General features: G+C 40.4%; 1 protein-coding gene across 1 annotated transcript in view; it reads right to left on the bottom strand.

Annotated features, from left to right (window-relative positions):
* Positions 1 to 9409: 9409 nt before the first annotated feature.
* LOC138048597 (uncharacterized) overlaps positions 9410 to 12500 on the bottom strand; it is a 3566-nt gene continuing 475 nt past the window's right edge. Inside the window, exons 2-4 of the mRNA XM_068894768.1 lie at positions 11727 to 11977; positions 10230 to 11072; positions 9410 to 9881 (exon numbers count right to left, since the gene is read on the bottom strand). Coding sequence (XP_068750869.1) covers positions 9410 to 9881; positions 10230 to 11072; positions 11727 to 11977 — 1566 coding nt within the window. The remainder of the gene's footprint in view (positions 9882 to 10229; positions 11073 to 11726; positions 11978 to 12500) is intronic.

Genomic DNA, 12500 nt, shown 5'->3' on the forward strand with positions numbered 1-12500 from the left:
TTGGTTCCTCTTTTAGCAATAAAGGACCATTTTGCTCCCAAGTAGTAGGAAACCTCATTCCGATTTCATCAAAAGAAACACAAAAAACAGGAACAATCTGTTCTCGCTTTTCAAGAGGGGACCGTTCCAGAATAAAGAAAAGGAACGCCTGTGAAAAACAAAATTTGCTCAAACACATCGTTAGTTAAAAAGAAAGAGGCCAAAAAGCGACTATAAGATCACTTTGTAGAACAAAATCGAATACCGAAATTTTTCTGACGAAATAGACCACTCGATTGGAAAAAGGAAACAAAATTGAAATTTGGGAAATGTTATAGACAGGAAGCTAAATTGGCAGTTGCGATTTTCTCATTAACACGGCGATCTTTCTTTATCTTTTGCAAGATGGGTCTTTCACCATTTCTTGTTCGTTCACAATTTGTTTTATTATTTTCTTAATGTGCCACCTTTCATTTCTGAAAGGTATTTTGTGGGTCCACTGCTTTTTCAGATCTTTCAGACGGAGTCTCAGTTTCCTTGGCACAAGTACTCTGGGTCTGTTCATCACTAGGGGAAAATGATGTGCTTGTCTGAATGATGTTTCTCTTAATGCCTTCGAGTTTAGCAACTGTGAGGCGTTTACTTTTAATGACGTCTCTTCTTATATTAGTTAGTTTGCTAACATCATAAGGTATGGCTGTTTGGTCGGGTTTTTGCGCCTCCAACCCACTTATTGGTGGCAAAGAATTCAACAAAGCTAAGACTACCTATGACGACGCCCTCAAATCCAGTGGATACACAGCAAGCCTTTCCTACAACAAACACAGACAAAATGATCGACCAAGTAGAAACCGCAAGCGTAACATTATCTGGTATAACCCTCCTTTTAACAGCAGCGTGAAGACTAACATCGGCAAAACCTTCCTTAAGCTCGTATCTAAACACTTCTCTCAACAACACAAGTATCACACCCTTTTCAACATGAATCTTGTGTATTTTCATTTAGTCATTTAATATTATTATAGTTATTGTTATAATAATAATAATAATAATAATAATAATTATTATTATTATTATTATCATTATTATACTACCTTTTGTTTTACATTTCCCGAATTGTTTTCTTTCAAAGTAGCAAATGTGCTGCCCTCCAGTTTTTCTTTGATTTGACGTTCCCCCTAGCTTTACTAAGCTTGGCAGAAGGTTCTTATACATTGCTTTCCATACTTTCATTTTTAGATATCTCTACAATAATAAAATAACTCAACTTCCAGAAAAGATGTTCTCAGGACTTAAAAATCTACAATTGCTGTAAGTTTTTTCTCCATAAAAACTGTCGCTGAAACATTTATACAGCTATGCGCTAGTCTGCACAAATATTTGTTTGAGTTACTTAATAAGTGATTCAAAGCTGCTTAATTAAATTAAATCTCAACAGCAATTGAGAATGATTTGAAGCCTACAATTAAATTGTGTTTGGACCCTTGCCTTGCAATCCATTACATCATTTTCTTCTTGGTTTTCTCACACAACGTAAGCTCGTAATTGACCTTGCGTGGGGTCCCCATTTTTGTGAGGAAGAAGCACATAATTATACGAACAATATTAAACACGTTTTTCGCTAGTGACACGAACAGTTGTTACTTTTCGAGTTTTGGAATTGACAAGATCTCCAAGGAATTTTTAATTTGTAGGTTCGAGTAATGATTTAATTATTTTCTTAAACAGTACATGTAGAAGGGATGTCACTGTTTTAATTGAGTTTTTTTGAGTTTTACCGGTCATACCCAGCACAATCTCGACGCCTGCTACTCAGGAAATTCCTGATGACAGCCTTCCCGCTACCTGACATGAGCCATGCGAAGGGACCCACCCCAACCCAGTGATAGACTCCACCGCTAGCAACAGTGATCCCCAATACAAGTCAACCACACCGCAGATCCACATTCGTACAACGCCGTCCAGCACGTTACAATGACTTTGTTATGGACTCTAACTAAGAAGAATGAAAAAGAGTGAACGTTGTTAGTTTTAGATATCACTTCTACATCTGTTTCCATTAGTCCGTTCCTTGCACCTCGACGTTTCTTATCTACCCATACAGCTCGTAACACATTTTGATAATCTTAGGGAGGAAGAAAAGGAAGTCACGCCAAAACTGGCCAGTCACATGTTAGGTTAACGCTTACTCAGGATCCTGGCTCTTGCTGTTTTTCCTCGTCTGTCTGTACTCCCTCGGTTGTCTGCTATCGCTCTGATTGATAAAAGCAACAGTTTTGTTACGAATCGTGTCTCCAATATATCGTTGCTCCTTTTACTGGCGGAGAATTGATTTTTGTGTGCCACGACAACGAAAAGAATTTGATTCGTCAGAATGCCATTTTGACTGCAATTTGTAATTGACAGGTGTTAGTTAGGACAAAAATTGATTTTTTATAGCCTTTTAAATGTTTTTTTTAAGTAAACAGTGTAAACAAATTAATAAATATTCTGAACAGAATCACCCGATCATTGTGGTATTGCCTGATATTTCTCTTTTGATAATAAGCATTACAGGCCAAACTTAAGCAGTAGGTTCGCCACCAGCACACCATTTCGGCCAAAAAAAAAAAAATGAAATAGGTTATTCGCCGGCCTTGGGCGGTCCGTATAGGGAAAAACTATATACTCGGTCTCGCGTACTGCCCTCGGCACGGTACTCGAGACCTTGGCACATTTTTTCCCCATACGCACCTCCAGGCTGGTGAAAAACATACATTTCCTTGTCTTTCATTCTTCCAATATCATCTTGCTGATTAGTAGCTGATCTTTACAGCCCTACACTGTAGCTTCCTTTTTTGCATCCTTGTGTTTTGTTGGTAAAAACTGGCGTTCGTTTAAGAATGTATTGACTCTTTTTGCAATAATGGATTGAGGATCTTGTACATCGTTGAGAGACAAGTTATAGGCCTGTAGTTCTCTGGGTTTGTTGTTTCTTTTGTCTTTGGAAGTAAATATGTAAGGCCTTCAGTAAGCCATTGAGGTGTTCCTTCTGGATTTTCAATTGTGCTTGTCTAGGCTTTTGGCATATCATCGTAGTTGCTTACAAGGTTTTAAAGCCAGAAGGTGGTGACTTTGTCTTTTCCCTGTGATTTCCAGTTGCTAGCTCTTTTTTTTAATGCCATGGATGACCTCCTCACCATCTAATGCTCTCCATGGTTGGTTTTCTAGTTGCTTCTGTAGCTCCTCTTGTTTTCTTATCCATCCTGCGGCTTCATCATGGGATTTCACATTTTCCCAGATTTCAATCAAAACTGTTCATCTTCATCAGATGTTGGTGGTTCATTCACATCAAACTTCTTCTTCCCTAATTCTCGGTAGAACTTGTTTGAAGATATTATTTTGGTGCTAGTGTTGGTTGGTCTTTTCAAATCTTCTTACTCTTTGAAAGGGCGGAATTAGGGGTTGGCCCAGTGGGCCCAGGCTCCCCTTCTTTTGCCCCTGTATTTAAAGAGCTTTTGTAACCAACCCACTTTTATGTGGCACAGTGTACATCAGGCTTTTTTACTTTAGATATGATTAGTTCAGTTTCAGAGCTTTTCGTATTTCAAATATATTTTGCCTTCATAGATATACGTCAATAACGTGAATTTCTCGGATAGAGGGCGTGTGGTGGCCCCCCTCTTTCTGTAATTTCTGGATCCACCCCTGCTTTGTGCCTTCGCTTTAAATTGCTTTAATAGGATTTCTTTAGCAGGTGGTATATCTACAGTCTTTTAAATGTTGTAGCGTTTTATAAAACTTTGTTCTCTTTTCTAGATGTTTGATCCTCTTTCCTTTTTTTTAAAAAAAAGATAGATAGATAGGTAGATAGACAGATCGTTTCCCCTGTTTCTTGGTTCCTCTCCAGTTATATCTTGAGCGAGAATGGTAACAAGAATATCAATAACTATCAAACCGAAAAGTACTGGACTATTAAACTGAAATTAAAGAACTGGATGACTCTCAATATCCGGTCAATATTTGGAATTTCCGGGAAATCCACCAAACCAAAAAGAATGATGCCAAATGCGCATTGTAAACTTTAATGGGGTTAAACATCGGATTTCACGGATTTGGCGGATTTTGACTATCGGCCAAGATGCTTTGTGCCCGCATCATGACCAAAATTGACCCCGGTGAGCCGAAAACACTGAAGAGCCAATCAGGAACAAGCTTGCCATATTAAAACAAGCATGTAGGGTAGGGGAGGGCAATGAAGGATAAGGTAGGGAGGATGTGTTGGAAATAAATTAATAAAATGAAAACGAGATATGGAGAGCGTGTGGGTGTGTTTGCATATATTTTGGCCATACTCGCCCTACACGCCAAGTACGCCATATATGTTGCATGACAATAACGAGTGCTGTCCATGCACACTGTAAACTCACTGCTGGGAAGGTAGTAAATCAAGGGTGATATTGGTTCCCTCAATGTATCATCCAAGATACATTGCGCGCCACCTTGTAGTCGAAAGAACTCTAAAGCTTGTCATGTAGTTAAGTCGACACCCAAGTTCTTTTTGATCAAGGCGTGGATGGCGTTTTAAGCGTGTATAGCGTGTATGGAAAGAATGTTGCAGAACCATGAATTTGAAGTCCTTTCCCAGCATGGCGTGGATGGCATGTTCAGTGCGTATAGCGTTTATGGACTGAATTTTGTACAACTCTGTTTTTGAAGTCCTTTTCCAGCATGGCGTGGATGGCGTGTTTAACGTGTATGACGTGTATAGACTGAATTTTCTCATTTAGGCAACAGCTAATGAACATTCTACTACTACTACCACTACTACTACTACTACTCTACAAAATAAATAATAATGATAATAATAATACCGGTAGAGACGTAACCCTAACCTAACCCTAACAGGAACAAAATCGAATAACGACATTTTTCCGACGAAATGGAACACTCGATTGGAAAAAGGAAACAAAATTGAATTTTGGGAAATGTTATATTTAGGTAGCTAAATTGGCAGTTGCGATTTTCTCATTAACACGGCGATCTTTCTTTATCTTTTGCAAGATGGGTCTTTCAGCCATTTCTTGTTCCTTCACAATTTGTTTTGTTATTTTCTTAATATGCCAGCTTTCATTTCTGGTACCTTCTCGCCCAAATCTATTGTTTCAGTATTTTGTGGGTCCACTGCTTTTTCAGATCTTTCAGACGGAGTCTTAGTTTCCTTGGCACAAGTACTATGGGTCTGCTCATCACTTGGGGAAGATGATGTGCTTGTCTTAATGCCTTCGAGTTTAGAAACTGTGAGGCGTTTACTTTTACCTTTTCTCTGTCCTTGTGTGGGCCCATTTCCATCAGTAGGGATAACGCTCACTCACCCCGTAAGTTTTCTGTAGAGCACCCACCTTTAGCCCATTAATTTCGACCCTTACCTGTGGAACAGGAGGTCTTTACCCTGAGCATGGAGCCCAAAGCAGATATTAGGCCATTGGGAAGGAAACTACCTGGTCCTGGTATGGGCAGGTTTGGAGCAGGCCTGCGCAGCTATCTTCATGACCTGCGTGCTACCCTTTGTTGTGGTTGTTGTTGTTATTATCATCATTATTATTATTATTAATATTGTAACGGTAATGCTTTAGCTCTGGTGGATTTTGTACCGAAATTACACCAAGGGAGCGAGCCATAACAAAAAGTCAAAGGTCAATTAGAGTTATTTTCTTCTCCTTCAACTTTCCAACACCTTCCTTAGGATCCTTGTTCCCAGTAAAGCTGTCCCCTGCAACAATCTCGTCCCGATAGTAATCCCCAGCTTGTCAAGTTATGTATAGCATCTTTTGCTGACTACACCAAGTGCACTAACAACTAGCAGTACCATTACCAGATGTTTGATACCCCATAATTTTCTAATCTCCGTCTTCAGATCATCATCAACATCATCATCATCATCGTCATCGTCATCATCATCATTATTGATATAATTATTGTTATTATTATTATTATTATTATTATTATTATTATTATTATTATTATACTACCTTTTGCTTTACATTTCCCGAATTGTCTTCTTTAAAAGTAGCAAATGTGCTGCCCTCCAGTTTTTCTTTGATTTGACGTTCCCCCTAGCTTTACTAAGCTTGGCAGAAGGTTCTTATACATTACTTTCCATACTTTCATTTTTAGATATCTTTTCAATAATAAAGTAACTCAACTTCCAGAAAAGATGTTCTCAGGACTTAAAAATCTACAATCGCTGTAAGTTTTTTCTCCATAAAAACTGTCGCTAAAACATTTATATAGCTTTGCGCTAGTCTGCACAAATATTCGTTTGAGTTACTTAATAAGTAATTCAAAGCTGCTTAATTAAATTAAATCTCAACAGCAATTGAGAATGATTTGAAGCCTACAATTAAATTGTGTTTGGACCTTGGCCTTGTAATCCATTACATCATTTTCTTCTTGGTTTTCTCACACAACTTAAGCTTGTATTTGACCTTGCGTGGGGTCCCCATTTTTGTGAAGAAGAAGCACATAATTATAAGAACAATATTAAACACGTTTTTCGCTAGTGACACGAACAGTTGTTACCTTTCGAGTTTTGGAATTGACAAGATCTCCAAGGAATTTTTAATTTGTAGGTTCGAGTAATGATTTAATTATTTTCTTAAACAGTACATGTAGAAGGGATGTCACTGTTTTAATTGAGTTTATTGAGAAATTCGCAAACAAATTATCTCATAAAGACAGGGTGACACGCCGAACTTACAAAGGTGTCAAAGAAGCAAAAACAAGAAAAACATCACTTTCACACGACCCATTCGCCGCTGGCTCCATGGTTGGCAATCTTTGACAAGTAGAACCAAATCACCGACTTCTTCATTCTGCGCGGTTTATGCTACTTTTGTCTCTCCTGCAAGGACGATATGTATTCCTTCAACCACATCTTCCAAAAGTAATAAGCCAAAAGCTGTGCCTGTCTTCATTTCGTTCATGAGGATAAGTCTTCCTTTACAAAAGATTCAGGTGGTAAGTTGTGGACCGCTCTCTGCAATAGTAGGTGGTTGGGTTTAAACGGTTCCTGATCATCGGGGTCATTAGAGGCAATACAAAGAGGTCGGAAAATAACATTCGCTTCAACTTCAGTAACGACAGTAACGAAGACTTCCTAATCCACTAAGCTGTTTCCAATGTTGAATGGTATATGAAACGAATCATATATGAACTGCGGATATGAAATCAAGTGAAGCTATGATCTTCGCAGTTATGAAAGCAATTTTTGCAATTGCGTAGAGAAGCTTGAAAAATTCAGGACCCCGTTGAAGTCCTGAATTTTTCAGGCTTCTCTACGCAATTGCAAAAATTGCGTTTATAACTGCAAAGATCATAGCTTCACTTGTTTCCAATGTATCGCTCGCAAGGCTGTTCGAGTGCTTCGGATTAGCCTCTCCCAGACCGCACTAGCATGTGAGGCCTTGGGTAGATGGAAAAGCCACTGACATCCTTCTTGGATCTGTTTCTTATTCAATTCATCGATGGCCTCTTTAATTTCTCTTGCTGCCCAAATAAAATTGTTGCCATCGTCGGAGTGAATAGTCTTATGTGTGCCTCGTCAATGAAACAATCCGCTTGCAAGGAGGAGGCCAATTCTAGGTGTACGGCCTGAGAGTTTAGACAAGTGAACACGCAGCCTCCTCTTTTGACGACTACTCTTCCTCTGTTTGCGTTCAAAGGGCCAAAAAGGTCGACTCCATTTGCGTGAAAATGGGTTCAAAGGCTGTTCTGCGGAATGTTAGTAAGTCTGCCATCATCTTTTCCATCCTAGCTGCTCTTTGATTCTTGCTGTTTAGACAAGATTCCAAGATCTTAGCAACTAAGAACCTTCCTTTTGGAATCCGAACCTTCTCTCTCAGTTGAGCAAGAATGTGACTTTGACCTGCATGGCCTAGTTTCTGATGCTATGATGCAATCAGAAGGTGGGTAACTGGGTGATTAGGTGGAACAATCATTGGGAACCTTGCATCAGGTGTGACTGGAGAGTCACCAGTGCGTCCACCCACTCTCACCAAGCCATTATCCAGTATCGGTCGAAGCTTCACTAACTTGCTTGAGCGTAACCTGCGATCAGGCCCATTCTTAGCTTCGCCTATATGTTCTCTTATGTCGTCGCTCGCTAAAATTGGGCGTGACCAAAAGTCTCTCAAGAATTCCGGACGGTCGGCCAAATTTTGGCCGACCAAACTCTTGATCTGATTGGCTGTTGAAACGCCGGAAGTGAAAATGCCATCGTGATTGACGCCGAGCGCTCGCGAAGTTCTCGAGACTAATCCGCCATAAGTGTACGAAAAAATTTGCTCCCTTTTTTTCTTACAATGCCGTTGACGGTGCAACTTGATTTTATTTGTATCATGGAGATATGCCATCTGAAACATCTCATAACTTGTCCAGAATCGGGTTTGAATCTCTGGAACGAGTGAAAATAGCGATTCCGTTGTCGAGCTCTGTGGCCATGGGGTTGAAAGTACTTTGGCACAAACTTCCCGGATGTTTTGAAAGCTAAATAGGTGGTTCTTTCAAATGGCAATGAAAGCCGATGCATATTGGTTTCCAGGATGAGACAAGGGACATATATATCAACAGGAGGAGATGCTGATTAAATCGCAAGTTACACGAATGCATGTTTTGAATATCTGTGTATCAAACGCCTTTATTCATTTACTGTACATGACACGGTTTGTTTGCACACTTCATAATATTGCCATTTGATTTAACTTAAAACTCGCACTCCAGAAACTAAAATGGCCTGTTTCCAGAGAGATCAATTGGACAACAATAAAAGAAACTTTGCGAGTCCATCTTACTGTTCGTACTCCATCAAAAAATTAACAGCCAAACTTATCATGATTTTACTGCGCGCAATTTTAGAAATACGCTGCAACTGAAGATATTACCCAGAAAAATCACCAAAGAAACCTTCATGGGCAAACACGTTAAAGGAATAATGTATTTCTCTTTTTTTTTCTTTAAAAATCTATTGCCAAACCGTCCAACGACAAAATGCTTGGTTATCTCAGTTACAAATTAAGATGTCAAGCTTAAAAGATTGCATATTCAGTGAAGTTCGGAGGAGAATTACACCGGCCTTTGCCGCAATATAGTCGTCGAAAATTAATTAAAGCCAACGGTAACTTTCGAATTCGTTTATAATATTCCTCCCACGGTAATTAACTGGTCAAAACAAAATAGCGTGAATCTGCCGTCCACGCGTGTATTGATGTAATGGAAGTAAATTTGATTGGCCGATGAAGGACATGTCAATCAATCAAAAAAAGTGGGCGGAAGGAATTTCTAAGAGGAATTTGGTCAGGCTCTATTTTTCGTTTCGCCAACACCACATTACGTACCACGCGAAACTAAAATAGAGCCTGATCGCAGGTTAGCTTGAGCGTTTCACACTTCCTCATTTCTCAAAATTCTTCATCTCTTCAGAGAACACCTCGCTCTGGGCTAATTGCACAATGGAAACAGTTGAAAGATTCAAATCTTCCACTGCGAGGTGTTTGGAGAGTTCAAACTTGTCATCTCTTTTGCGACATCTTAGGCACTCTTTAAACTTCAACAACCAGGCAATCATGATCATAACTGTCCACCATGAGTATCTTGTGAGTATCTCTTGTAACTTCTCTGCTCCCGTCCCCACAAATATGGGCTTCTCATTCTTGATTCCTGGGTCGCTGTCTGATAACGTATCAATGTCAGTATTGAGCCATTCTTCTTTAGGGTTCAACAGGAACGCTGGACCACTGAACCATCTTTCAGATATCAACAACTGATGCACTGTTAAGCCACGAGAGGCATCATCAGCCGGATTGAGGGAACTTTGACAGTATCTCCATTGATTGGGTTGGGATATACTTCGAATTTCGCAGACTCTGTTGGCCACGTAGGTATTAAACCTTCAAGACTCAACCTTTACATACTGGAATGTGACGTTAGCGTCTGTCCAGAAAAAGGAGGCAGAGATCTCCAAATTAATTTCTCTTGAGATCAGGCGATGAGCATGTGCTGTGATCGTAGCAGCTTTCAATTCCGAACTTAGCACAGAAATGTACTGTTCCTGTTAAGTTTGAATTGTTTCTTTCGGGTTATTATAAGTGGGGTGCCTGTAAACTAGTTTGATAGCCAAGTGTACTTCCATTATAAACAAAGCATTTACATTTTTACAGCGATTCTTTGCCATGATGAAAGTGGATTCACCAGCTCCGTCACCAGACTCCTACCTCAAATTAGACACTGTTTCATAACCATATTCAGAGGCATCATCAAAGTGGTGAAGTTCAAAAGATGCATCAAGGAAAAAGCCTCCACTTAAATAGCACCGAGGAAGACTTAAATGGTTAAGGAGCAACGGTTCTTCTTTCCACCTTGTCCAGCCCTCCAGCAAGCCTACGGGTGATGAATCATCCCAATCAAGCTTCGGTTGCCAGGTCCTTTGCATCAACCTCTTAGCGGGAAGTAGAACAGGACAAATGGAACCAAGCAAATCACATGTAGAACTCGCCTTAGTTAAGCAATCTTGTCTCGTGTGGTTATTAGCTTCACCATGGGAAGTTGACACTTTTGAAGCTAGTGTGTCTGTCTCAGTATCCCAATGTAGACCCAATGTCCGTTCAAGGGGTAGCTTGTCCAGATCAAGACTCTTAAATGTTCTCTCTTCAGCTGGTATAGCCTCCAAGACTATCAAGTCGTTGGAAATGAACTTGGTCAGTCGGAAATATCCTCTCTTCAGCAACTGCTTAAGTCGTAGTGATGTTCTAATTCCTTCTTCAGTGGTAGGGACTGAGAAAAGGCAGTCGCCAACGTAGAAATTATTTCGGACAATATCCCAAACATCATTTTCAAATTTAGGCTCATTATCTAGGGCTGTTCTTTGCAGGGTCCAAGTAGCACTGCAGGAGGAATCTGCCTTTCCGAATAAACGGACTTTAATTTTATGGTCACTTGAAGATTCATTCATCCCATCACTCTGCCACAGAAAGTGCAAAGTATCTATGTTTCGTTTCACACAACCAACTCTGCAAAACATGCTTTCAATGTCAGATGCAACAGCAATTTCTTCTTTCCTAAACCGGAGCAGAACGCCAATAAGTGAATTAATAACAATAACTTTATTTATATAGTGCACATATCCTGAGCTCGTTCAGTTGTGGTCCCTGCAGACGTTCCTTGTTGAGTGACGTGCCTCCTCAAACTGCATCTGCATTGTATACAACTCTTACTTTGGATTTGTTTGGATTTAGTACACCATGGTGCGGAAGGTATCAAATGTCGTCGGACCTAGAGACTGCTTCTTTCTCGGACAACTTGACAGCATATTCTTTTTCAATGTGGTCATTCATTACTGCTTCAAACTGACTGCCAAACGTTGGGTCAGGCAGGAACCGCTTCTTCAACTGTTGTAATCTCTTTTCAGCTTGTGGCCTGTTATTTAGCACTATCGGATCTTCATTCCGCCGCTACGTGTCTTCCATCCTCAATCTTACTTATACTGTTCAGAATCTCCAGTACTCCTTTACCTTCAATGCCCTTGGTACTATTAGCAGTGTTAATGAATCCGTGCGACTCACAAACGTACCTTAAATGCCTCTACCTGTTTGTGCAGATAAACAGCTGACTGACTCTTTTCAAAGGCAAATTCAAAGACTGAGAGGGCGACTGGCTAGGACATATCGTCTCTCTTATTGACTGGGCCTTCACAGCACAGCTTGGTCGCATACGGCTCGTTCTGCGGATCATTGCGCCAGCAATAGTCGAAGATGATATCAGTTTGTGGAACGGCTTGACCAATTAGGACAGACACCTCACTCACATCTACTGGGTGGTTAGGCAGCTTCACATCTTTCAGGTGTGGCCATTCAGACAAGTCTACTTGATTAGGGCGGTAGGGATTGGACACATTCAAATCTTCAATTTGAAGAGCATGGTTTACATGTTGAGGATGACGTGTTGAGGTGATGTGGAATTTCACCTGGGATAGATCACAGTCGTGAGTCGTATGAGAAATGTACAGTGTTCAGACTGACTCTACCAGGGACTCCTTGTAGCTTCCATTTCGCAGCGATGCGGGGGTTTATCATGGAACTGACAGCAGCTGTATCTAAGAAACCATAGGTACTCAGGGCCAAACCGCTCTCAGAAACAACATGGACTAATACCTTGAGTAAAACAAATCCCTTATCGGAATCAGTAACAGATGCGTTATGTACTCGTAGGCTGGTACTTGGTGATGAACTCTGACCACTATTTTCTTTCTCTTGGTAAACTTGGCTCCTGATTGGAGCAAGCAAGTGTAGCAGGGGGTGGTGATTTAATGGGTGAGCACAGTCCTTCTCAGTGCAACCATCCCTTTTGAGGGCGCTTCCTTTGTAAATGAGAAGGAGAGAGACAACGATAGGAAAGCGCATTGAACCTGGAGAATCGTCGACACCAATTTACATTCTTAGCCAAGAAGACAGGACATTTATGTTTTTCGTGTGATCCTTTGCAAGCCT

Source organism: Montipora capricornis, chromosome 5 (genome assembly GCF_036669925.1).
Source record: "Montipora capricornis isolate CH-2021 chromosome 5, ASM3666992v2, whole genome shotgun sequence".
Classification (NCBI taxonomy): domain Eukaryota; kingdom Metazoa; phylum Cnidaria; class Anthozoa; order Scleractinia; family Acroporidae; genus Montipora; species Montipora capricornis.